At 37.4% G+C, this 26,956-nt stretch overlaps 2 protein-coding genes across 13 annotated transcripts in view; one reads left to right on the forward strand and one right to left on the reverse strand.

The window, feature by feature from the left end:
* The window catches only part of EML5 (EMAP like 5), a 165,106-nt gene extending 145,219 nt beyond the window's left edge, over positions 1 to 19,887 (forward strand). For all 4 annotated transcript variants that reach the window (XM_068556608.1, XM_068556538.1, XM_068556462.1 and 1 more), the window contains 11 exons: positions 6,569 to 6,742; positions 7,554 to 7,762; positions 11,405 to 11,562; positions 12,978 to 13,092; positions 15,198 to 15,386; positions 15,559 to 15,731; positions 17,405 to 17,567; positions 17,874 to 17,977; positions 18,730 to 18,883; positions 19,343 to 19,443; positions 19,732 to 19,887. In XM_068556608.1, coding sequence (XP_068412709.1) covers positions 6,569 to 6,742; positions 7,554 to 7,762; positions 11,405 to 11,562; positions 12,978 to 13,092; positions 15,198 to 15,386; positions 15,559 to 15,731; positions 17,405 to 17,567; positions 17,874 to 17,977; positions 18,730 to 18,883; positions 19,343 to 19,443; positions 19,732 to 19,768 — 1,577 coding nt within the window. In that variant the 3' untranslated portion in view covers positions 19,769 to 19,887. The remainder of the gene's footprint in view (positions 1 to 6,568; positions 6,743 to 7,553; positions 7,763 to 11,404; positions 11,563 to 12,977; positions 13,093 to 15,197; positions 15,387 to 15,558; positions 15,732 to 17,404; positions 17,568 to 17,873; positions 17,978 to 18,729; positions 18,884 to 19,342; positions 19,444 to 19,731) is intronic.
* A 3,836-nt stretch (positions 19,888 to 23,723) lies between these two features.
* Positions 23,724 to 26,956, reverse strand: part of ZC3H14 (zinc finger CCCH-type containing 14) — a 38,734-nt gene continuing 35,501 nt past the window's right edge. For 5 of the 9 annotated variants that reach the window (XM_068541905.1, XM_068541869.1, XM_068541887.1 and 2 more), the window contains 5 exons: positions 26,716 to 26,836; positions 25,662 to 25,798; positions 25,261 to 25,352; positions 24,333 to 24,439; positions 23,724 to 23,846 (listed from right to left, as the gene is read on the reverse strand). In XM_068541905.1, the coding sequence (XP_068398006.1) occupies positions 23,840 to 23,846; positions 24,333 to 24,439; positions 25,261 to 25,352; positions 25,662 to 25,798; positions 26,716 to 26,836 (464 nt within the window). In that variant the 3' untranslated portion in view covers positions 23,724 to 23,839. The remainder of the gene's footprint in view (positions 23,847 to 24,332; positions 24,440 to 25,260; positions 25,353 to 25,661; positions 25,799 to 26,715; positions 26,837 to 26,956) is intronic. The other 4 variants (XM_068541915.1, XM_068541878.1, XM_068541896.1 and 1 more) reach the window with 1 other exon arrangement.

Raw genomic sequence — 26,956 nt, forward strand, 5'->3', positions numbered from 1 at the left:
GATTGCAACGAACAAGTGTCCAGAGAAAATAAACTTAAGACTATTAGCTTTCTGGCAAAAACCATTGCTAAAAGAACTGAGGACATTGGGAACAACATCAGTAGTCACTAAAAACAAGACCAAAAAAAGGCAGATGATTTTTAATGGTTTCCCTTGGCTCTTGATGGGTTGACAAATGTTGCCAGTTGTTTATTTGAGGAATCAGTGCGGACTTTTAAGTGACTGAAGTTTGCCTCTATGAACGGTGTCCATGGAACAACTACAAAAGATAATATTTTCAAATAAGTTAAGAAAACATGAATTCAGTACAACCTGAAGTGGAATCTGCTAAGATGTATTACAGCTGATGGCGGTAAAAATATCTGTGGAGCTAGAGCAGAAAAGGGGATAGTTGATTAAATTTAAAAGGCTTATAATCATTTAAGGCATTTATGGCTATTCATTGTATTATTTGTCAGCAGGTGGTTTGTGGAAAATATTTCAATCTATCATGTGTAATTGAACTTCAATATTTTTTGTTATTGAGAGTCAACAGTTAATTTTGTTAGCTCTCATAGACTTAACCATCATCAGTTCCGTTAATTTATGTTAGAAATAGAAGGTGAAAGTCCTGACTTGCCCTATCCCCACAGCAGTTCAGTGGTTTAGCAGTGGTAACATTTGGGGTTTTTTGGTTTTTTTTTTTTTTTTTTGGCAATTTCTGTAGCTCAGAGCCAGGACTGAAATTTTTCTGAGTGAGAACTGCCCTCAGTCTCTGTTATGGAAAACTCAGTGGCTTTGGAAATTAGTTTTTGCTGCATACTTGATAATGTTTCTTAATGATTCAACCTGAAATTACAGGGACATTACAATTACAACCTGAAATTTCAATTACAGTGCTTATATGTGAAACTTATACTGCAGGAAAGTCATTTGATGACAACTAATCTTTGAATCACAAGTAACGCCAAACTTCTCTATATACTTCTCATACTGTCAAAAATTAAGACGAGAAGTGAGATTCCCATTCCCACACAAATTTGCAGCAAATGTATTTTCTGGGCTCAAATTACAGTTCCAGCAGCATTTTTTAGATCTTGATACAAGCGTAGAGAAAATTTCCATATTTAAAAAATCTGTTTAACTGTACAATTGAGGAACTTCCACCTAACCTTCAATTTAAAGTTATTATTCTGCAGTGTAATAAATGCTAAAAGGCAAATATCAAGATAAGACTCTAATAGAATTTTCTGAATGCCTTCCAAGTGATTAATATGCTCAATTAAAATCATATGCTTTTGGATGATATTCATATTTGACAGTACCTATCTGTGTGAGACATTTTCACAGTTGAAAATTATTATAGATCATTATCAGATGAACATTTGTAATTTTTTTAAAAAAATAAACTCTGATTTTGAACCCCACTTAAGTGAATTATCCCCCCCAAAAAATTTCATTCTCATTAATAGATCTATATTATAAAAATTTTCACTCAATGAATTTCATCAATAAAAATTTTGTGAAAATTTGTTTTCTTTTATTACACAAGTACCTGCATAATACCTTGCATTTTGTCTCTTATCTGACCCTTTACAGTGAAAGTTGCCGACTTCTGCTTTAGAGGGAGACAGGCAATAAATAAGTACTTTCTTTTTAAATAACATGATCTAAGATGGTGATAAATGTGATAAAAACAACAAATAGGGCGATGGCAACAAAACAGAGTGTTTTTTCAGAGGTGGTAACGTTTAGCTAGGCCAAGAATGATACAAAACAACGATACCTGAAGGGTGATCTGGGGGCTCTAGGCTGAGGCCTGGTTTGGGAATCCTACGACCACCCACGCATTCAGTGATTCACTAGAAGGAATCACAGGACCCAGAGATAGTTACGGTGCTGTAGCTTATTACAGTGATCAGCAAGGGAAAGAGACACATCAGGTGGAGCCTAGAGGATCGAGGCACGGGCTTTCTATGTCTCTTCCAAAACACTCCTCCAGGGGTCACACAGAACCTGCTTCTTCTACCAGCAGCCAGATATATCAATGCAGGTGCAGTGTTTCTGCCCAGGGAAACCCACTGAAGACTCGGAGACCAAGGTTTTTACTGGGGGCTGGTCACATAGACACAAAGCCACAACTACTAAAATACCATAGTCCCAGAAGAAAGCAGGTATTCAGTGCCCCCCGTGGACAAAATAACCTTATCAACATAGGGAACATTTCAAAAGTCAAGTTCTTACACACGAGCAAGCAGGCCATTCTAGTGATAGTAACCTCAGTCCTGCTTCTGTTAACTCCCTCCTGGGGAGACCCTAAAGCTGAATCAAGAAACAGGAAGGTCCGTGTGACTGCAGTAAGGCCTCTAAGATGAACCTAGAGAGGGGCAGGAGTCAGTCACCTAGGGCTTTGCCAATCACGGAGAGGAGTTTGGATTCGTGCTAAGCACAGAGTCCATCATTGGAGAGTTTTAAGCAAGGGAGTTATGGGATCTAATTTTTATTTATTTATTTTATTTATTTATTTTTGGCTGCGTTGGGTCTTCATTGCTGCACGCGGGCTTTTCTCTACTTGTGGCGAGCGGGGGCTAGTCTTCGTTGCGGTACGCGGGCTTCTCATTGCGGTGGCTTCTCGTTGCGGAGCACGGGCTCTAGGCACGCGGGCTTCAGTAGTTGTGGCGTGTGGGCTCAGTAGTTGTGGCTCGTGGGCTCTAGAGCACAGGCTCAGTAGTTGTGGCGCACGGGCTTAGTTGCTCCACGGCACGTGGGCTCTTCCGGGACCAGAGCTCGAACCCGTGTACCCTGCACTGGCAGGCGGATTCTCAACCACTGCGCCACCAGGGAAGCCCTGTGATCTAGTTTATCCTTTGAGGAAATCACTCTCTGCACTATTAGGAATATAAAGGGGAAAGAGCCTCCAGAAAACTAGGAGGCTATCATAGTAGTCCGAGCAAAAGACATTTTAAACTAGGGTGTTAGGAGTGAAAATGAAGAGAACTAGATAAATATGGACTGTATTTTAGAGGTAAATCCAGCAGGTTTTTTTTGATAAATTGGATGAGGGGGCATGAGAGAAAGTTAGGAGTCAGGACTAAATTAATTTTTTGCTTGAGCAGCTGCCTAAATGAGATGGGGGAATACTTTGGAAGAAATAGATGGGCAGGGAGAAATTGCCTACAGTCATAAGGAATGAAGGGAGTGTAGGTTCAAATGCAAGAAAACTGGTAGGTTTGGAGGTGGGAAAATAAGGAACCTCCTCTCTGATGGCTTTTATTTCATCAGCTGAGAGTGAGGAGATGGTAAAGTAGGTGGGGGAAGAGTTTTGGAATCATCACTTTGGAATGTGGGAGAGAAAATATATATATTAGAAAAGATATGGTATAATTACCATTTGAATACAATAGATGTGTTTTGAGTAGACACTAAGGGAATATCTTTTGTCTCTGACAAACTTTTTTCAGCCCACCCAAGACTGTGTCAGGAGGTAAGAATTTGACATTTTTGATCCTTAAAGCAACTCAAGGAGAGAGACCTCTCTCTGGTCTAGGTTACTATTTGTCCTGATAGGCAGTTGTCCATTAAGTGACTTTAGTGATCTTCCATGAGCCCTCTAATGACAGAAAATAAGGAAATTTACTATCACACAAGAGTGGAGTGGGAGGGTGGTCTCCTGCATTTGCTGATTCAGGAGCTCCACGGTGTGCTGCTTCCTATCTCTTCTGCTCTGCCATCCTCTCAGCATTGGCTTCACCCATAAGGCTGTGGTATTTGTGTTATAAAAGGGCTGCCAGTAGGAGTTGGAGTTACATGCTTCCTTGCTTTTTCATCAAGTGGGAAAGAGGATAAAAACTTCTTTCGAAACCATGACCTAAAATTAGTGCTTCCTTTTAGCCTGATTGAGTCATTTTAAGATGTGAGCAAAGCCCTGTACTAAGAAGACCCTGATCTGGGGATACTGTGTGCTACTGGCTTGAATCTGGATTACTGAACTGAATCACTGATGTCAGGGGTGGGGGAATGGGAGGGTAAGGGTTGTGGGGTATGAGGGGGGTGTTAGCACAATGGGCTCAGACAGTTAGCTGAGCATGCAGTGTCTTTCCCCTGAATCACTTGCATTGCATGAGGAAGGCATGGATTCCTGAATAAAATTGGAGCTTTATTAAGAAGGAAGGAGGAAATGGATGCTGGGTGTACAGAAAAGAGTTGTCCACTCTAGGAACCAAAGGGTAAAATACAGTTGGCACACTTAATGGTCCATATTAAAACTTTGTTTTTAAAATATAGTGTTTTCTATGCCACATCAAAGGCAAACTAAGGGATGAAAAAAGAATATCCTTTAAAACTTTGATTATTATGAGATCCATTTGTAATTTTAAGGGACCCTTATGGCATCTCTATACTGGAGACTAAGAGTCAAGAATGGTTATGAAAAGTTTGTGGGATTGATTTTCTGGAGACAGGTTGGTGTGGAAAGAGTGAGAATAGAACCTGGGTGCTGACAATAGCACACCTCTGCTGGCTCTGCCAGCTCTGAGTTGTGTGACCTAGGCCAAGTCACTTAACTTCTCTGAGCCTGAGTTCATAGGGAAACATAACTGCCTAGAAACAGGGATCAGAAAGAATGAGATGTCCCTGGTAACATGCCTTGCCCATGATGGGCAGTCCTGTCTGGTAGCCTACAGGAAGGCGAGAAATAAGAGTAGTATCTGTGTTACTCTAGCAATGACCACTTTCAAATTACAGGAGAAAATAAAATATACTTAATGAACATAACTCAGTCTTTCTTTAGTAAGTTAGGCCTTGAGAAGGTCCAGTAATTTAAATCTTAAATATTGTTACTGATGTAAGTTTTGGACACTCTAAATGTGTAACAATCCCATAACATTGTCATACCTATATGTTTTAAGATGTAAATTCTTGGTATAAGCTTCTTACCATCTCATTTGATTTTTTATAGAAGTTTGAAAAGCTCACTAATTCAGTTTACTTAAAATTACTTGCTATTTAAATTTTAGATAAATGTAATTCTTTGTAATTTGTGGAATATTAAATTTGGAGAATATTAAATAAGTGATGTTTCTTGAAAATTCATTATCTACATCATCACATTTAGACAAATATAGTATATGGGTTGCCCAGAGGTCCTTTTTGTAAATACATAAAAATGTTTCTGTATTACAGAAGACCTATATAATATTTAGCACTGACAAAATATTATAGAATGATCTCCAGCACATATGTATATATATACATATTTTACATTTAAACCATCTGGCGTTCCTTACTGAATTAAGTTTACCCGTCCCTCATATCCTTTGACTTTTATTGAATGAGGAACATTCTAATTTTAGTCCAGTGCTTTAATTATTGTGGTCAATTTTTCACACATAAATACTCTATTATATGGTAAATTTTTATGTCTATTTCCATGTAGTTTTGATTTTTTTTACAGTTGCATAAATCTTTGAATGATTTTTACTTAATGATACTTAAATTTAATTCCCTGAGTTAATATATTGTAACAACTTTGTTTGAAGAACTGTCAGATTTAATTTATCATGGTATACTATAAATTGTAGATGGTACATAATATAGTCTAAATTCATCAGAATATTTTCTTTAGAGACCACAATTTCTTTCTGCATCGAATGATTTTAAGGCAGCTGGCTCATCTTTTCGTAATATTTCTCTATTTTTGCAATATTTGTACCAGATTTATAATTTGAAGCAAATGCACTTCCATATTTTGATTATTTTACTAAAAGTACTTATGTTCTGAGACTGAATTAGCTGCTGAATTGACTTACCTATTCCTTTTTATAGGGTGTGCAATTCATGAAAAAAGGACAGTCCAAAGCTATGGTTTTTTAACCTAGGAAATACAGAGAACTGGGAAAACTTTTTAAGCAGTAGAAACAGGCTGGACAAGATAAATTTAAAAATCTAAAAAAGAAAAAAAACAACAAATATAATTTTTTTAAAAGATTAGCAGTTTAATTTCTTCCATGAAATCCTGTTTAAAAAAAAAAAAACTACTGTCTTATAAAGTGATATGAACTTACTAGTTTTTTACCAGATATATGCCTATCCAGTTGAAGATTTCCTTTGTGATCTATTCAGGTGGTTTCCTACCTATTGCCTTTCTCAATTTGTATTTACTTTCTATCTCTCCTTCATATAACATAGGTAGTAAATATATCCTGGTATTTCATAAGTGTATAATGTTTGTATATTTCTGCACATAATTATATAAAGATTTAATGTGTATCTAAAACATGCATTATTTTTTGAAAAGTTGTTTAAAGTTGTGATTGCCTAATTTGCTTGTCTAAATGCTATTTTCTCAAAAGTGCAATTTGGACTATAGCCTGAGGAAGTAGTCTGTATTTTTCTCCCTTCCTTTCCTTTCTCTTCCCTTTTCTTTCTTTCTTTTTAATTCAGTCTTAGTTTTGAGCTACTTTTTATTAAGTACACTGTCTTTCTTTGGTACATATTTTTCCTGTGTTTCAGAGATGAGTATGCATCAGCCTTAGAAATGGAAACATTTGTAATAGGTGTGTTACAACTTTTGGATTTTATCTTTGTTTAGCTACAGCTCCTTCTATCCACATCTGGGATGCAGTGAACAAGCAGACTTTATCCATACTAAGATGCTACCATTCAAAGGGAGTGTGTTCAGTCAGCTTCAGTGCTACTGGTAAACTCTTGCTATCTGTGGGGCTAGACCCAGAACATACAGTTACCATTTGGAGATGGCAGGAAGGTAGGATTTTTTTTTCTTTGTAATTTTAAAAAATAAAAATGGGGTGATAGGAATTTTCTGTTTCATATTTGTGTTAACTTGGTGATTGAAACCATTATTCACTATTGAGCCCTACTCAATACCCATACACAGTTGTAGGTATGTTCCACTTTCAAAACCCAGTGAAATTGTAAACAAAGTATAAACTAATGAAAGTTATTAATATTATAAATGATTCACTGTTCTTTCCTTTCAGTAAGAAACTATGCATGTAAGTGTCTTGCTAATTATTATTTGGTTGGTTATAGAGGATCTTACTCAAGAATGCGATGAATTATATTGTTAAGTGATAATGGAACAGCAATAGGGTAATATTACTTTAACACATTTCGGACAAAACTTTTCGGTTACATAGCCATTATAAAAAGTGAAATTCATAGAACTACACAGAAAAAAATAAGTTATGGTTTCTAAAATGCCCCTTAAATTATAATGAAGCTTTCCATAAATCACACATCACTTGCAAAAATATGTAAAAAGGACCCTCTACACTAGTAATTGTATGTCATGTGATTGCTAGGTAGCAGTGCAAGGGACATGCCCTCTCTCTTTTTTGGGGGCCGTGCCGGCGCAGCTTGTGGAATCTTAGTTCCCCGATCAGAGGGCCCTCAGCAGCTGAGTCTAACCACTGGACCGCCAGGGAATTCCCTGCTCTCTCTTTTTATAAGCATTTATTTTTTGAACTATATATTTTCAATAACTGTTTGATCCTGTAAAAATTAGCTTAGTTCTTATACTAACCTAGAAAATTTTGTTGTATCTTTTTTATCAGGTGCCAAAATTGCCAGCAGAGCTGGTCACAACCAACGTATTTTTGTGGCAGAATTCCGACCAGATTCAGATTCCCAGTTTGTCTCTGTGGGAGTAAAACATGTTAAGTTCTGGACATTGGCAGGAAGAGCTCTTCTTAGCAAAAAAGGGCTACTGAGCACACTGCAAGATGCCCGGATGCAGACCATGCTTGCTGTTGCATTTGGTGCAGTATGTTTCTTAAAATGCGTGTGGTAGTATAACTGTGAATTACCCAAATTGGACTAGTTTGAATTTTCTTGCCTTAGATAGATGAACCACATGAATGTTGTTTATATGGCACTCTAGTCCACTAATCCTTACATATGTCCTGGTCATGCATATATTTCATCTTTCAAATTCTGATACTTTCAGAAATCAGGGACTGGGAAAGAAAGTTAACGAGGGAGAAGGATTATAAAACATCTGAGTCCTTGGGCCACTGCCATTCTCAAAAGCCTTCATTAATTTTATAACTGTCACCCTAAATCTCCTAGGTCCTAATAATTTGTCAGAATAGGAGAAAGATAAGTCATGAAATGTGATTTTTCTAGTATTTAAGGTGGTACTTGGTTTAGGATTTCCTTTGCTTCCTATCATCTTAACTCACTGCTTATTATGTAGTTGGAAGTGCTCTTGGCCAGTGTCTCTCATTAAAGGGAAGAAGGCGAGCACAGTTCCTGGTCTAGTTTACTAGGAAGAGTGTTCAAGAGCCATTTCCTCCCCTCCCCTCCCCCATTCCACCTGGGCTTGTGATTTACAAGACACATCTCTTTCCTTTAATACCTTGCCCTGGCCAGGCTTTTTAAATCCTTTGGTGCATCAAAAAACTAAGTCGGTTTTCTTACTAAAGTGTTTATGTGGGTATGTAATACTTGAAGGAAGAAAATTATAATTCTAGATTCTTAAAGAACACTTATATTTTTGAGACCATTGAAAGTGCTGGTTGTGCTATGTCGAACTTCAGTTAAATATTGTGGAGATTCTTAATACAAGACCAGTAATTCCTTTCCAGAAGAAAAACTTATGCATTCAAGTGTTTGACATTTAATATGCCCATGTACATTAACTTTCTTTGTGTATAAAATTCCTTATTTAGTCAATTGCCCATTCCCAATAGAAAATAAACTTGAAGATTAGACTGTTAGTCATATGTGAGGAGCCTTTAGAAATTATAAGTAAAAGAGTGATACTATTGCACGTTCATTGTTCTTTTGCCTAAATAAAAGCCTTCTCAATATTTTCATTTAAAAAAAAGAATATTAGTCATAATTGACTTATGTTTGAAGCAACAGTGCAATCAGTGCGAATGTTTTGTCATATAACAAAATGGGTTGATGTTCAGTTTAAGCCCTTTTGAGCATCCTCTATGCTAGGGGCTATGAAAGGAGCAGGCGAAGTAAAATGTTAGTTTTTACATTCCAATCGCAGATAAGGCATGAATTAAAGATGCTCCTATATGACAAGTATTGAGTTGGCCAAAAGGTTCGTTCAGTTTTTTCTGTAAGATGGCTCTAGTAGCACTTAGCTGTCTTTAACTTCATTAGAAACAATTTTGTTAGATTGTATGTGACAGCTGTCATATCAGTGTGCATTTAAAAAAAGACTTATCAAAATTGGTGAATTTTTGTGTAGCCATTTTAATATTGAAGATGGAAGAAAAAGAGCAACATTTTCGGCCTATTATGCTTTATTATTTCAAGAAAGATAAAAACGCAACTGAAATGCAAAACACAGATTTGTGCAGTGTATGGAGAAGGTGCTGTGACTGATCGAACATGTCAAAAGTGGTTTGTGAAGTTTTGTGCTGGAGATTTCTCACTGAACAGTGCTCCATGGTCGGGTAGACCAGTTGAAGTTGACAGCGATCAAATCAAGACATTAATTGAGAACAATCAACGTTATACCACGAGGAAGATAGCCGACATACTCAAAATATCCAAATCAAGTGTTGAAAATCATTTGCACCAGCTTGAATCGCTTTGATGTTTGGGTTCCACATAAGTTAAGCGAAAAAAAACCTTGACCGTACTTCTGCATGCGATTCTCTACTTAAACATAATGACAATGTTCCATTTTTTAAAATAAATTGTGATGGGCTATGAAAAGTGGATATTGTACAATAATGTGGAACGGAAGAGATCGTGGGACAGACGAAATGAACCACCACCAACTACACCAAAGGCCGGTCTTCATCCAAAGAAGGCAGGGTAATGTTGTGTATATGGTGGGATTGGAAGGGAGTCCTCTATTATGAGCTCCTTCAGGAAAACCAAACGATTAATTCCAACAAGTACTGCTCCCAGTTAGATCAACTGAAAGCAGCACTCGACGAAAAGCATCCAGATTTAGTCAATAGAAAACACATAGTCTTCCATCAGGATAACACAAGACTGCATGTTTCTTTGATGACGAGGCAAAAACTGTTACAGCTTGGTTGGGAAGTTATGATTCATCTGCCGTATTCACCAGACATTGCACCTTCAGATTTCCATTTATTTAGGTATTTGCAAAATTCTCTTAATGGAAAAATTTCAATTCCCTGGAAGACTGTAAAAGGCACCTGGAACAGTTCTTTGCTCAAAAAGATAAAAAGTTTTGGGAAGGTGGAATTATGAAGTTGCCTGAAAAATGGCAGAAGGTGGTGGAACAAAAAGGTGAATATGTTGTTCAGTAAAGTTCTTTGTGAAAATGAAAAATGTGTCTTTTATTTTTACTTAAAAACTGAAGGCACTTTTTGGCCAATCCAATATAATCACTGTTTTCCAAATATGAGATATAGAGATTAAGCATAAATGCTGAGGAATTTGAAGTAATATTAAATTGTAGGGAAATTAAGCGTACAAACTAGTATTCTCAGAAAGATTCAAGAAAATCTGTTTGTTTTTGATACAATCCAAAATCTTATTTTCTTATTGGTTCTTTCCATATTGTTTTTGGTGAAGGATCTTATACAAGTTGCTCTAAAAGTGAAGCTAAAATGAGACAAAAATAGCACATGATGCAGGATTTGATTTCTCCAGTTTTTGCATAAATGAACTATATATGAGGATTGCAATTCTCAAAGTCACCTAAATCATTCTTAAATTTTTGGTACCTTAACAGATTTATCTTATTTTGGATTCATTGCAGAAATGCATTAACTTTTGCTATTTTGATTTTAAGAAATCATGGCAAATACTAATTTTCATACACAATTTCTGAAAAACTACAACTTTGCTACAGATAATAGTTTTACTTTCCATGACAAAATACTTTATCAAACCTAATAAAAGTTATTTTCACTTCCTATTCCTATTCTTATTTTTAATCTCAGTTACTAATGACCTTTAAGTTATTTCTTGGGCAGCTAGAGGGAAGCAATCCAAAGAGATGATATAAACTAGAATTACAGCATTTTTGAATTGGAAGGGACCTTAGAGACCTTAGGGACTTAGAAATCCCTCATTTTACACTGAAAAAGTTGATACTCATAGAGGTTAAAAGTCTTGACCAAAGTTATTCCAGCTAATAAGCAAAAGACCTGGGAAAGGAAACGGCCCTAACAAAGCTAAGCCTTGAGTTCAGGTTTTCAGACTCTTGACTCTACTGTTTTCCCGCCATCCATGCTCTCTGTATCAAAAAGGTGACATAGCGTGACTCTCTCTCTGAGTCCACCCATGTGTCTCTCCACACGTACCCTTTTTCCTCCTAATAAACACTTTACTTGTTTCACTACCAAAAAAAAAAAAAAAAAAAAAGGTGACATAGGCTCACACTTACATAGAGAATTGCTGTTTGAACTCTATTTGAACTTTTCATGAGTTTATCTCCCCCTTCCCCACTCCTTTTCAGAATAACTTGACGTTTACAGGTACCATCAGTGGAGATGTCTGTGTGTGGAAAGACCACATATTGTGTAGAATCGTGGCCAGAGCTCACAACGGGCCTGTGTTTGCCATGTACACCACCCTTCGAGACGGACTTATTGTCACTGGTGGCAAGGAGAGGCCGTGAGTCCTCTTTCTTTTCACAGCCTTACTGAATAGTCATGCGTTGTGATGCCTCTGGTTTGCAGTTAGTTATGTCTAGGCCACGTGGATTATCCTCTGACCTTCCTCCTCATATGCGTCTCCTTTACTGCCTTTTATGCACCTTCTTGTTGATTTTTATTTCTGGTCTTAAATCCCTCCCAGTGTTTTTCACATTGTAGATAAGTCTAAACTCCAACTGGGTGATCATTTTTCTGAGGTATGGATAGGTAGCTATCCTGCAGGTTAGGAATTGATTTTCTTAATGTCTCTCTGCCTGTATAAATATTGGCTGAGTAGTAGGTGGTGATCTATGGGGGAATCTTTGCCATTGGACTCAGGATGCATCTCGACTGCCTGCTTTCTTTTTGGTTCAAACTGGATACTAAGGGATAAAATTCATACTGCTGCATTAGAAAAGGATGAGAGGATACTAGAAATAAACTTTGCCTTGTTCGCTTTTGCTTGAGGCAAACTTGTTAGATAAAATTAAGACCTCAAAATGTGTGCGGAGAGGCCTTTTTCTGAGTGGTTTTCAAATCTCCCAGTGGAAACCAGATACTTAATCATTGATTTCCTACTAACATATTCATATGCATGTTAAAATGGAATGTATATGTGACCAGGAAGTAAGTACATTCCTATACAGCATTGAAAGAACCCACAAATATGCAGCAGCTTTTGCCTTTCACATAAAGGAAGACTGTATAAGAGAAAAAACCATAAATGGGCTATATTTATCTTGTGCATATTACTCTGACACTCGTGTTTCCACACCTCATCTAGTCTTGCACACTCCTACTCACTAGTAACCTACTAAACTGTTCAGTAGCATATTTAATAATAATGGTTGGAAAGAAATGTGCTGCTCTTTTGGCCCTGAAAACATATTCTGTAGCACAGCATCTGTAATCCTATTATCTAGCCTTGCATTTCCATTATCCTCTTAACATTAAGAATCATTTTGGGGACTTCCCTGGCAGTCCAGTGGTTAGGACTTGGCACTTTCACTTCTGTGGCCCAGGTTCAACCCCTGGTCGGAGAACTAAGATCCCACAAGCCACATGGCACAGCCAAAAAAAAAAAAAAAAAATTCACTTTGCACGTTTCCTCGGTCAAGAAGTATTATGAGAGAGGATATATGATGTATGGGCAGGGGGCGGTGCTAAATAAACTTATGCTAATGTCAGAAAAATAAGTGTTCATAAAATAAAATTTGCTTAAACTGAATGTTTGAGACACTGTATCTTAAAATTACCATAGAAAGTTTATAAGAATATAAAGATTGGAGCTTCTTTTTCTGTTCTGCTTATAATTTTAGTATTTGTTTATAATAAAAATTATTTGTAATAGCCAATAATAAATGCTTCTTTTGGTTTGGGTTGTTATTTTCTTAGGTCAAAAGAAGGAGGAGCAGTCAAACTGTGGGATCAGGAACTGAGGCGATGCCGCGCCTTCAGGCTTGAGACAGGACAAGTCACAGATTGTGTCCGTTCTGTGTGCAGAGGCAGAGTAAGATGTTTCTCGAGGCATTACAGTGCAGCAGACAGTAGAAAACAGTTATTCCTGTGATTCTCTCACCTTTCGCAACTTGATGAGTAATAACTTAAAGATGGACTTGCTTGCCAGTTTTCCTCTGCCTCTTCTCTGCTGCTTTCTTTGCAGAAAGACAGGAAGCTGTTCTCCTAAGCACTGTATCTAAACCTCCTTATTGTCTTGCATCTGCTAATTCAACTCTGGTAGACAGTTGAATTTATTTGCCAGTTGACTCGTTTTGATTAAAGCAGCTGTCTCCATTTGTTTAAAAAATACACAACTGCTCTAAAAAACTTGACCGTGCATGCACTCACAATAAGTATTTATAAATTACATACACGTATTATCCTGTCTGTGTATTAAATATTAGTTAAGCTTACTTTTATTTATAGTTATTTTTAACTAAAATCCGATACTTTCTTCCTGTATCCCAATGCACTTACACCTCTTTGGAGATCTTCAGACTAATATATCATAGTCAAAGTCAAAACTTTGATGACTGGAGAAGCGAGGTGTATTATCCTTAGCGTGGGCTCGCACATGCAGCCTGGCTCAGTGCTCTTGCAGATGCGCCTCTGGTCATAGAAAGCTTTGCATGAGCTAATGGCTGGCTTGCTACTAAATTAGTCAAAGCAAAAAATTCTCTGAAAGTATGTTATTTTGGTTTTGGACCCAAATCCAATGTGTGCATGTTGAGTTTGGGGGTGCTTCCCACACACCACCAAACAATTCTCCAACACCAGCAGCGTGTCCAAAAATTCAACTAAGTTCTGACAGTATCTACCAGAGAAGGCATTGGATTCCACAGGTTGAAGGTTCAATCCTGCAAGACTGCTCCCCTCACCACCACGTCAGATGCCATGTTCTTACCTATGCTTCTGACCAGCTGTAGTTTGGAGTTCCCAGCAACTCCTCGTTGGACTTCAGACACCAGTCAGTTACCTGTCCTCTGACCCACTGCCTATAAGTTAGAGAGGGTTGTACGACCCCTCCTCAGGTTCAGTTATTTTGCTAGAGTGGCTTACAGAGCTCAGAGAAACACGTTACTTACTGGATCACCAGTTCATTGTAAAAGGATATAACTCATGAACTGCCAGATGTAGAACTGCACAGGGCAAGGTATATGGGAAGGGGAGAGGAGCTTCCATGACCACTCAGCCTGCATCTCCACATGTGCACCAACCTGAAAGCTCTCCAAACCCTGACCTTTTGGGTTTTTATGGAGGCTTCTTATATAGTCATAATTGATTAAATCTTTCACTATTGGTAATTGATTCAACTTCTAGCCCCTCTCCCATCCCCGAGGTGGGGCGAGGAGAGAGTGAAACTGCCAGCCCCTAACCCCTAATCACATAGTTGGGTCTCCTGGCAACCAGCCCCTATCCTTTGGTGAGGTCCATAACAAAAGATACCCCTCTTTTGTTCATCACTTAGGAAATTCCAAGGGTTTTAGGAGCTTCATGCCAGTAAGCGGGGACAGACCAAATATATAGGCCATTCCCAAGTTAAAGTTTTTCGATTTTAAGATGGTGCAAAAATGATACAAATTCAGTAGAAACCATATTTCGAATTTTGAATCTTGATCTTGCCCTGGCTAGTGATGTGCTAGTGCTAGTGATGTGCGGTACAATCGTCTCTCGGAGCCACAGCTCCCGGTCAGCCGCAAGGGCCGACAATCAGTTCTCTTACAGCCATGCTGTCTGTACCAAGACGACCGCTGTGTTTTTCACCTTCAGGATAGTATTCAATAAACGACATGAGGTATCCAACACTTTATTATAAAATAGGCTTTGTGTTAGATGATTTTGCCCAACTGGAGGCTCAAGTAGGTGTCCTGAGCATGTTTAAGGTAGGCCAGGCTGTCATGTTTGATAGGTTAGGTGTGTCAAATGCACTTTTAACTTATGACATTTTCAACTTATGATGGACTTATCAGATGCAACCCCATCATAAGTTGAGAAAGATCTGTATATTTCTTACTCTAAGTCACAGTATCACATAGGCCAGTAGGTCGTTCTCATATTATTAAGAAGAGCAACTGTGGTATCCCATTAAATATATTGGCCCCACTTGTGTTTCAGGGCAAGATACTAGTAGGGACAAGGAATGCTGAAATAATTGAAGTTGGAGAGAAAAATGCAGCATGTAATATTTTAGTTAACGGTCATGTGGATGGACCTATATGGGGACTGGCGACACATCCTTCCAGGGATTTTTTCCTTTCTGCTGCAGAAGATGGGACAGTGAGACTCTGGGACATTGCTGATAAAGTAGGTATAATTTTTTTAAAAGATGTTACAATTTCTAAAAAGCAAAGTCCTAAATTGCTAGCACTTAAAGAACTATCTCAGCATTGTGTTGAGAATTTGGGGGAGAAACTGGTTTACTTTGTAAGTACTCTGCTTAATGTAGTTCTCTATGACTCTTTTGGTTCTTATGCAGAAGATGTTGAACAAAGTGAATTTGGGACATGCTGCTCGTACTGTGTGTTATAGCCCTGAAGGGGACATGGTGGCTATTGGAATGAAAAATGGAGAATTTATTATTTTACTTGTGAGCTCTCTAAAGATATGGGGAAAGAAGAGAGATAGACGATGTGCAATCCATGATATCAGGTTAGTCAACAAATGGAATGGTATGTCAAGGATACTCTTTAAATGACCCAGCTTGCATTTGGAAAAAAGGTCCTTAGTGCCTGTAGCATTTCAACACGTCATAAATTGTATGCTGAAATATGGCTGTTTGTATACTTATCTACTTCTCCTTACTAAATTATGAGTCCACTGGGCACCAGCCACAGTGCCTTATAATAGCAAGTATTCAGGGAATGTTTGATGAATAAGTATCACATTGGACATGTCCAGTAAGTTCATCCTGCCAAGAATTATCTTCCATCTTCCCTTAAAAGTCTGGAAAACTAGGGAGTTCCCTGGCAGTCCAGTGGTTAGGACTTGGCGCTTTCACTGCTGTGGCCCGGGTTCAATACCTGGTCAGGGAATTAGGATACTGTAAGCCGCACGGCATGGCAAAAAAAAAAAAAAAAGCCTGGAAGGGCTTCCCTGGTGGTGCAGTGGTTAAGAATCCACCTGCCAATGCAGGGGACACAGGTTCGAGCCCTGATCGGGCAAGATCCCACATGCTGCAGAGCAGCTAAGCCCATACGCCACAACTACTGAGCCTGCGCTCTAGAGCCCGTGAGCCACAACTACCGAGCCCGTGTGCCTAGAGCGTGTGCTCCGCAACAAGAGAAGTCACCACGATGAGAAGCCCGCGCACCACAACGAAGAGTAGCCCCCGCTCGCCGCAACTAGAGAAAGCCCGCGTGCAGCAACGAAGACCCAACGCAGCCAAAAAAAAAAAAAAAATACCTGGAAAATTAAAGTTATAACCCCAAACATCTCTTAGAAAGCCTGAAAAATTAAACTTATAACCCCAAACGTCTTTTACTTCTCTTCATCTCCACTGAATATATAGTTCGTTCATTTAATCCATAGTCATTGAACATCTATGCCCCAGATTATGAATTAATTAAAACTTTTCTTGAGCCTTTTTCAGTGCTTAAGCTTATATTAACAGTGGTTACCATTTACTGAGCACTTCTATGTGATCAAGATAGATGATTAAATCCAGGTCTGTCAAAAGCTTGCACTGTTTTCACCAGTAAAACCGTTTTTACAAATGAAACCTTCCTCAGATCTTCAGTATATAAAACAGTAATTATGGCTTCCCTCAGCTCTCCAGTTTCCCGAAGGTACATCAGCAAGACTTATGGGGCATTTTCAAAAAACTGAACTGTCCCATACTGCTTTGCATCATCGATAGGCAAATAGTACTTTATTATTTTAAAATAACTTCTTCCAAGCTTCAAGTAGTATCACTTCATCTAATAACGTGGCGTGAGTTAAGCTGGTCTGTGTCCCTTGCTATTAAGACATGATCTTTCCAGATGAAAGGATCCTATCGTACTGAATTATGTAATTTAGGAATATATGTAAATTGATAGTGGCTTTTTAAAAACTGAGCTATTTTTAAAGAAATTAGGAGATGAAAATTCAGGAACCACTTAATGTTGAAGTAAAATATAAACCTTTTGTTTTATGTAACACAGGCAAATATCAGTATACACAATCTGTTGTGCCTATCAGGTAAATCTGTTTGAGGCCATATCACACATTATTTATCTCAAATACTTATTTTTGAGAGCTGAAAAGTCAGTGGTCTTAAATGTTTATACTATTTCATGTGGTCTAATGCATCTTTTACATGTAATCTTTTGTTACATGTTCAGATTTAGTCCAGATTCCCGGTTTCTGGCAGTGGGTTCCAGTGAGAATTCAGTGGATTTTTATGACCTAACATTGGGTCCCACCCTTAACAGAATCAGCTACTGCAAAGACATCCCAAGCTTTGTCATTCAAATGGACTTCTCTGCAGATAGCAGACATCTCCAGGTACAGTACCAAGACTACGCGAATAGTTTTTACATTTTGTTAGTGAATGCTTTTAAAACTCCTCAGTTCCAGAGCTTCTCAACTCTTGCCTTTTATTCACTACTATTCACTGTTTCTGCATAAATTCTTTACTATTCTTACCAGTCCTTTTCTTCATTTTTTTTTGCTCACAGATTTTTGTGGTCATGTTTTAGTCTTAATAATGTTAGAAATGTAAATCAAGTAACACTTTGCCAGTTTACTATAAACTACTTCTGGATTTTGCCTCTCACATGATGGAATTGTTTCATTTTAATATTATGAAAGGTCTCCACTGGTTGCTATAAACGGCATGTCTATGAAGTGCCTTCAGGAAAACACCTCATGGATCAGGCTGCCATTGACAGAATTACTTGGGCTACATGGACTAGGTAAATATTTCATGTGTCAGAAGGGAAGAGCTGACTGAAGGTCAGCTAGGAGAACTGGAAAATCCTATTTCTGAACAGTTAGAGCCATTCCCACTAAGGAGCAGTAATTGAGTTTTAAGTTTTTGTTACCATCTTGAATTCTTCCTAAGAAGAGAATGATATATTTACTCATGCTGGGACCCCTTTTGATCAAATATATTTCTATGCTTTATCAGTTCTTTTAATTAAAGGAAATCAAAGTTGTGACTTTAAAAATGCCCTGATACTTCCTTAACATAAGTAGGTTTAATAACAGACAATGAAAACATGTATTGGGTACTGTTAGGCAACTGTATTATTTCCCTATCTAAAGGAATGCTATTGATAGCAGCTGTTAGAAATGAAACCTTATAAAATGGGTTCAGATTTGCTGGCTGTAGAACAGATAACCGTGCATAACCATCAATGAAAATGAAAAATGCCATCAACACTTTTAAAATAGTTCTATCAGTTATCATAAAGTATTAACTGACTTTTTAAAGGATTAATCTATAAACCCTTAAAATTATAGAAGTTCATTGAGAAAAGGTGTGTGTATTGGGAGTGAGGGAGTGCCATCCCGGCAGGTTCAGGCTTCCAGGTAACACCTTGTCATAACTTATTCCTGTGTTTAAATAATGTAACTAGGTACTCAGAGGTTAATTACCAAGAAACTTTTTCAGTATGGTAAACCTATCTGTGCTATGGTGGATTTTTTTATTCCTTCTCTCTAGCATTCTAGGAGATGAAGTTATGGGAATCTGGTCCAGACATGCTGAGAAAGCCGATGTCACCTGTGCCTGCGTCTCTCATTCGGGAATCAGCCTTGTAACAGGAGATGACTTTGGCATGGTTAAGTTATTTGACTTCCCGTGTCCTGAAAAATTTGTAAGTTGACGTTGGGTTTAGTATTTTATGTAACTTTACTCCTGATTTAGACTTCTGATCATTAGTACTCTTTCCCACATAATAGCTAAAATGTTATATTGTCTCATGATTTGAAAATACTTTTAAATTTGTGATTCTAAAATTTTCTCCAAACTTCCTAAATCCATTACTCTGAAATAGAAGCCATTAGAAATTGTCTCCCCTTGCCCCCAAGCCACGCCATCTTTGCAAACTGCCCTGTGATTAGTCTTTTATCAAACCTTTAATCAATCTGTTACCAAATTTCAGATGCTTTTCAATGAAGATCCATTACTAATTCTGAAAAAGCATTTCATCATTAGCTGCGCTCCAAACTGCTTTCTCTCTCCACAGCCCTCGTGATGGAGATAATGGTTCCCGATTAGGAAACTTTGACTTCTGTTTTCATCACACACCCTGAGCTCTGTTCTTGTTTTTTAGGCGAAGCACAAAAGGTTCTTGGGTCATTCACCCCATGTGACAAATATTCGATTTACCAGTGGTGATCGACATGTTATTAGTGCTGGAGGTGATGACTGCAGGTTGGTAACTTTCTCAGCCCAAGAAGAGCAGGACTATCTTTTACTAGTTGAGAGGTTATTACTATTTCTTCGACAGGTTCAGTTTATGGACTCAGCTAGTCATCATCATAAGGTAGCATAACCAGATGGCTCCTTGGAGTCGCAGACTGTGTAAATACAGAATAAAAGGAGTTGAAAGAGTAAAGTTTTTACACATGTATGATTTGAAAGCTTAATTAAAAACATTATAAACTGTTCTGAAAATCTAGAAATATAATGAACTCACTGCAGTTCTTTCTCTGATTGCAGTTTATTTGTCTGGAAATGTGTACATATGCCTCATTGAAAGATACGGATGCTGAGAAGAGTCCATAAAGTAACAGCCTTGAGAAACCAGAGCTACACAAGAGGAAAAAAACCAGAACCAAACCCTGCGTGGTCATGTGGTGCTAACTTAAGACTGTAACAGGGATTTATCCACATTTGTCAAAATAGCATAAAGATTGATAAGTTCAAAATATTTGTTATATGCACTAGATAACTGTCCATAATCCATACACTGCCAGATAATTACATTTCAAGGAGGGACTGAATAAATATTTGCTGGTAAAAGCCACCCCCCATTTTAGGGAGGGTGCAGATTTGGCAGACTTCCTGGGGAGGTTTGGGAGACAGTGCTCCTCAAAAAAACGAACCAAAACCTTAAAAACCCAACTTGGATAATTTTCTTCCTCTTTTTAGCAAACCTCTTTCTTTTTAGAATTTATATTTTATTTTCAAGGTTCAGTTGTTTCATAAAATATTTTATCCTTGTGTTCACATAAGGAAATACACCATCACCCTAAAGGATCACAGGTTTCAAAAGGCAAACATTATTTTCCCTAAGAAAACACACACAGGCTTTACTGGAGAATATGATGCTTCTTAAGCATTAATAAAGTCCTGTTTATAAAGGACATTTTTCTCCTGGAAATTTTAAATTCAGGAACAAATCCAAAGTTAGTAGTGTATGATCGCTACATTTTCATTTTTGAGCTGTCAATCTTATGTTCAGAATTCATCTCTATAATTGAAAGAGTAAAATATGATCATGGCCTCATTAATGAAAAAGTAGTATGATGAACAATCATTTCCAATGGTGTACAGCTTAAGGTTTTATATAGCAATAGTATTTAACTGGCAGAGAATACTGAATATTTAAAGATGTAGTCTAATAGAAACATTGTTTAACATGTAAACTAAAGCGTTAAGTTCACATTTACGAAGTTATACAATTTAGTAATCTTGAAATAAAATTTTTATAGCCTTGTTTTTCTATTGGAAAAACTTGTTTAGTTAGATGTATGTCACCCCATCGGCTGACTTCCAAAAGGAATGAAGATAGGTCCACTTGTAAACTTGTCTATAAAAATTCCTTTTTGGTGGATTGGGGCTGAACTTAGATCTTTACTCCTATTCACTTTAAATGCTGCCAAAGATCAGTACTTGCCATTCAGGAACTTGCTGTTTAGCTTATCTGTAGTTTCCTGAAGACTGGAAGTTATGCAGACTGCTATTTAAAAATATATTTTTCTAAGTATGAAGAAGTTTAAGATGCTCTTTTGGTCCTATAATTTTTACTTTAATGTGTTATCTTCGTAGCATAATAGACCCCTTCTTCAGGTTTCTGGAAATCTGTTTTCTATGTGCAACACCTTGTAAATATTAAAAACAGAAATGGCTGAATTTTATCATGGAAAGCCTAAGCAGTGATTGATTGAACCCAGTTAGTTTTAAAGCTCTGAATAGCTGTGTCTGAAGGACTGATTGGGGTGTTTGTTAAGAAGCTTGAAACATTAAGATCATTTTCTTTCATTTTTCTTATCAATGGATTCTCCTAAACTAAGCCCAATTTGAGAAAACACTAATATTAAGTTTCTATTCATGTGTATTATAAAGGAGCAGCCAATAAATTAGAGCAAAAAAAAATCCCATGAACCACATTCTCCTCTCCCCATATTTTTGAGGCTGTTGCAGTTTCAAATTTTCCTTCTGAGTCAAGTTCACCTGCTTTTGGCTAAAAAGAAATTCCAGTTCCTTTACAGTGTGGGGAGAAACTCTTAACTATAACCTTAAGCAAATAAACTATATAGGATAAAATTGCTTCCACTGCATTTTTGTTCTTCCCAGTGGCCAACCTGGTAAGCCAGCCTGAATCACTGTTGTCAGTTTCCCGATTAAAGGTCACGTTGATTTTAAGTACTCATCCCACAGCCACCTTGCTTATAGGAGCCATCAACTAAGGGAAGGTGAATAACCACAATAGGCCATGTAGATTATGCCCTATGTTTTTTTAACCCAGAGAATTATTTTTGTGTGCAGTATTTGACTGAACTCCCGGATTTGTACCCCGAGCCTTCTCCTGGCACCTTTCGTCCTGCTTCTGGCAGATGCATGCCAAAGCACCCTCTGCACCCTGGTTCCATCATGGAATGCTAGCCACGTCTGTTCCCTTATTTCTGGTGATCTTTTTCGATGATGGTTCGTTTTGGACCAAGTTAGTTACCCAACAGATATTTTAGAGTCAACCTTAGCTTGCCCATAAACCATAGCAACTCAAGGAAAAAACTTAAATGTGTCTCCAGGCTGTGTCTATTAAATAGCAAAAAACAATCTGATTTCAGCATGTTATTATTTCCCTGTAAAATGGCTGAACTGAAACCACTTGAAGCTCTTGTTTGTTTCCCAGTTACGTTTTTACAGTGAAATGATGAGAATGCAGCTATACTCCACTTACAAGTAATGATACTAAAAAGTCTGTTTAAATTTCTGGAAATACAATTTAAAACAAATTTCTTCTGCACAGATGTAAAGCATCTCAAGTAAGTTAACACTGGAATGAAAAAATACCTTCAATTCAATGAAGAAAACTGTTTAGAATGAAGTGGAATTGTCATTCATTTCACCCAAGCCTAACTAACTACATGATAGCTTTCTGCATGCTCTTGTGGGCACTGTCTTTTTCTAATGTTTGTTGTTTCAAGTCTTGTAAGCACAGCAAAGTGCAACTTAAAAGATGGTTTAATAACTAACTGGATAATTCTTTCTTCTCTCAATGGAAAAGAGATGGCCACAAGGCTGCTGGTTTTAGGCTCTGAAACGTGGACGACTTTTACACACGTAGTTTTATTATCCCTTGGGTATATGACTAAGCAAGTAAATGAACTTTTTTTTTAATAGTTTAATTTGGTCCTGAGAATATTTTGAGTCTTTACTATCCCTTTTGCATTAACTCTTTTCTAACCAACTTTTAGCTTTACTTTTTAAAAAACTACATCGTCTTTAAAATCAGTGATCCGTTATTTAATTCTAAAGCATTGGACACTTCTTGCCTTAACAATTTTAAAACCACATACACAAAACCCTATTTTCATGCAGTATTCCAAAAGTTTAGTCCTATTTTGCAGTTTAGCCATCTGATCTCTGTAATTATAGTCTGTCATAAAAAATCTAACTTTTACATTAAAAAAATTATCTTCAATAATAACTATATTTTCTGTGGAGTTAGTTAGTTACTTCTGAGAATGTGATTTTTCAGAATGTGAAAATATCTATGTATAGCTATAATCTTGTGAGTTTAAAGTTTGTTCTGATACCTTATGTATATACTTGTAAAAAAATTTTGTATAATTTTGTGATAATGTAGATCCCAAAATATTTATTTAAAAAACATATGTTAACAGTAAATGAAGGCATTTTAAGGAACTGTTCCTGTTTTTTGCCCTTGCCATTCCAACTGTTTCACCCTACACGCCCCACCTCACTCGTCCTTTCTCAGAAAGCAAGGGACTGAGATTTGGGAACGATTTACCAAAGCAGCACTCAACCCAAGAAGCTTGTATTATCATGTTTTTCAAACTAACTAACTTCACTTTAAAAGTAGGACTGAATAACTGTTTTAAGCCACCTCAACACTTTGGGCCACTCCTGTTTTCAGAGTTGAAGAAAACAGCAATCCAACTTCTGGAATAAGGACACTCCCCTCATACATCTCTCCACACACACAGCAACGCTGTAGCCTGAAACTGGATTATCAGTACTAACAAACAATGATATCACCAACATTGTAAATGCTGATACTTGAACACAGCAGTTTCACACACAAACATGCCTCAAATGTTTTAATAGAATTCGGCTTCTCCTGAAACTATCTTTCCATAGTCAAAACAAAACAACAAAAAAAACACCCAATGTTAAAATCACTTAATAAACGTACAAACTTGAAAAATTAGACACTTCAGATAGATAGGCAATAAACTTCATTATTATGAAAGCAATATATTCCAAGTTTCAAAGATTTGACAAATTCTGTAGAATGTCTTTCATCAGTAATGGAAACTTTCAAACTTCATAGTCTTCTGCCAGGTAGCACTGGGTGTCATTCACTGAATAAACAAAACCAAAAATTTTTTCAATTAACTGCTTTAATTAACATCAGTTAAGAGAAGTTGAGTATTTTCAGACAATGAATATTTGGTTCTAATACTAACATATGCATTTAAATTTACAGGCCACAGTAAAAATATTTTGAGATTTACTTTCAATGTTTTACAATTACTAATATCTAAGAAAACTGATGTGAGATTTGTAAGCAGTATAACTTTTGAAGGCCTTAAGTTTATGTTCACATAGTATGTTCAGAAGTTAAAGAAAAATCTGATGTGGAGATGATCTAGGTAAACAAGCAATTGCTGAATGAAACAAAATTTGGTTTATGTAGTCGATTATTTTTCCAAAGGACCCTTAATTGAACAGCAGAGAAAAACCAAAGTGATTAAGTGTCCCCCGAATTTGTATGCTTATAAATTTAAGAAACTAGACACTAGAAAAGCATTTGAAATGACATTAGAAAAACTGATTTTAACCTTTACCTGGTTTGAGGTCGAATCCATTTCAAGGCATGTCGTGGTGGTACAGTAATGGTGGGATGATAAAATGTACAGTCAGGTCTTGTACACTGAGTGTTAAATCTACAGTGCTAAAGAGAGAGAATAGTTTCAACATCTGCAAAGCTAATACAAAAAAACACAGCAATCTGAGATGACGGTAACCAGCCCACCATGAGGTTAATGGGGCAGCAGAGATGATCTGCAACTTCCACTTTAATACACCACTGAAGCCCTGAAAAATGGACCCCCACCAAGACACAAAATCCTAATGAAAGAATAACAGCAAGTTAAGTTTCAAAAGGGACTTTAGTATGTAATACAAACTGCCTCTAATCAATGTACTAACCACCTTGCACATACTGCCCAACATCCCTTATTTTTTACCCTCTTCTATGCCCAACTGCAGTTGGGGAAGTAAAGGCCTTTCGTACGGTTTCCAGGCTGCTATTTCAAAGAGAAGATGATTCATGCTGAGCAACTAAACAGCTGGAGACACATCAACCAATCTTTAGTACCGAGACAATTAAAACCATGGTACAAGTATGGATGGTACCATTAGGTACTACTGGATTTCATCATCTCAGTTCTGGCATGAGGGCCGCGGGAGGGGGAACACACGCAGGGGCAAAGAAGGATGGAAAGTGACGGGCGAAAGTGAGCTTCATTCTCCTAAGCGATTAGGCTACTGACATTAAATCAGTTCAGACAGCTTGGCCTAATGGGCCAGACGTGGGCTCAGGGACAACTAAGGAATAACTTAAAGATCTTAAAAACCATAACATGAACTCTAACAAAAAAGTTAAACTTGGGGGGTGGGGGAAGGAAGACAGTATAGTTTGCTAGTGACCTTACAACCTCAGAAGTGAGAAGTTACCACTAAATTCATTTTTGGGAAAATGAAAGTTCTTACTTTTGGATGATAGAAGGGACATTCCATTTTCTTACAAGCAGGGAAGTAACGGCAGAGCTGACTACTAGAAGGTGGTGCTGGTGTTGTAACTGCTGACAAAAGTAAGGACAAAGGTGAAATTTATTTGGCAAAATAATTTTTAATGCAGTCTGCTGATATTTTTATGGGACCCACTTTTAAGTTAAAACACAAGGAGATTTATATATTCATTAGTCAAAATAAAATACTTTAGAATACTATAGGATGGGTACACTTGTTCGTTAAAGATTAGTTAGAATAACTGATGATGGCACAATGATTTCTGAAACTATTCCTTGTTTTTCTTTTTAATTCAGTTTATAATCACAGAATGCCATTTTTTCATTTTTCACCCAAATGTAGTAGGCCACAAAGTCACCAACCTGGTTTTGGAGGCAGTACTGGAATTCTTCTACTCATATGAGTGAAGGGACACTCTGGTTTAGTACATTTTGCATCGTATTTACAATTTGGATGAACAAACAAACATTTTTCAGCGAATTTACAATTGGGGAAGGCTCTATAAGACAAAAGGACATATTACTCACATTTAGTCTCCTCAATGCATCACTAGTTTTTTGTAGAGAGGGTCCATTATACTCCTAATTTCATCACTACTTGTTTTGAGATACACAGAAGTAACAGAAAAAAAAGGAAACTCCATTTCTAAATGATGCCAGATATCAAAACAGGACACAACTGTCTATTCCAAAGCCTGGGGTAATAGCAGATTTTCAACTCAAGCCAAGCCTCCATGAAAGGTAGAAGGGTTTTCTGTGATAATAAGAAACACCACTTACTCCCTAATTAAGGTCTACGTCTGTAACACTGTATGGCGTAAACTCTATGTGAGCACAACATGTATGCAAGGCACCGTACTATGAGGAAAAAAAAAAAAATGAGACTGATCCTATGGTCTCCCTCTACATGCACATCCATAAAATTCTCACATCAAAATTTCCTTAAAGTTAAAACATGAAGAGATTCCACCTACAGGACCAAAAAAAAAAAAAAATTCGTCTCTCAAAGCTCACTCCACAGAACCAGCCAGCTAGCAAGGAAAAATTATACTGAAGTCCAGAATATTTTCTCATTACCTATAAACTAATTTTTTCCCCAAAGTCTTAAAGTCTGTGTGTGAACACAATGCATACAAACTGGGGCGGTTACCATAGACCCATCTCCTTAAAGGTACAGAATCCTCAAAGAAACCCAGAAATTTCAGTATCTCAAGGCATGAGGCACAAAGAAGCCTCCTCCTACCTCCCCCCCACCCCCAAATACACACAGACACAAGTGAATGCTGTCCTGGGAGCGCCAGAGTCAAGTATCACTGCTGCATTTAGTTGTAAAACTCAAACGTGTCCACAGAAAAGAACAAACTTAAGCTGTATCTAGAATTAACCTGAAAACCAGAATCAGAGCGCTGCTACTCACCTGCAAGGTGACACAGGATGATGGTAAGCACACTCATCCCCATGTTTACAGGCAGGCCAGTACTTGCAGCGCTCCAGAAGTTTCTCTGGTTTCTGTGCCACACTCAGTTCACTCATCTCAGCTACAAAGGGAAACGAATTAAAAGTATCTCATTAATTATGATCAATTCAGGACATGGCACCTTTAATAAATTTCCCTCAAAACCCAGTCTTACAATCCTATGTTCTTCTACGTCTATACG

This window comes from Eschrichtius robustus, chromosome 1 (assembly GCF_028021215.1).
Source record: "Eschrichtius robustus isolate mEscRob2 chromosome 1, mEscRob2.pri, whole genome shotgun sequence".
Taxonomy (NCBI): domain Eukaryota; kingdom Metazoa; phylum Chordata; class Mammalia; order Artiodactyla; family Eschrichtiidae; genus Eschrichtius; species Eschrichtius robustus.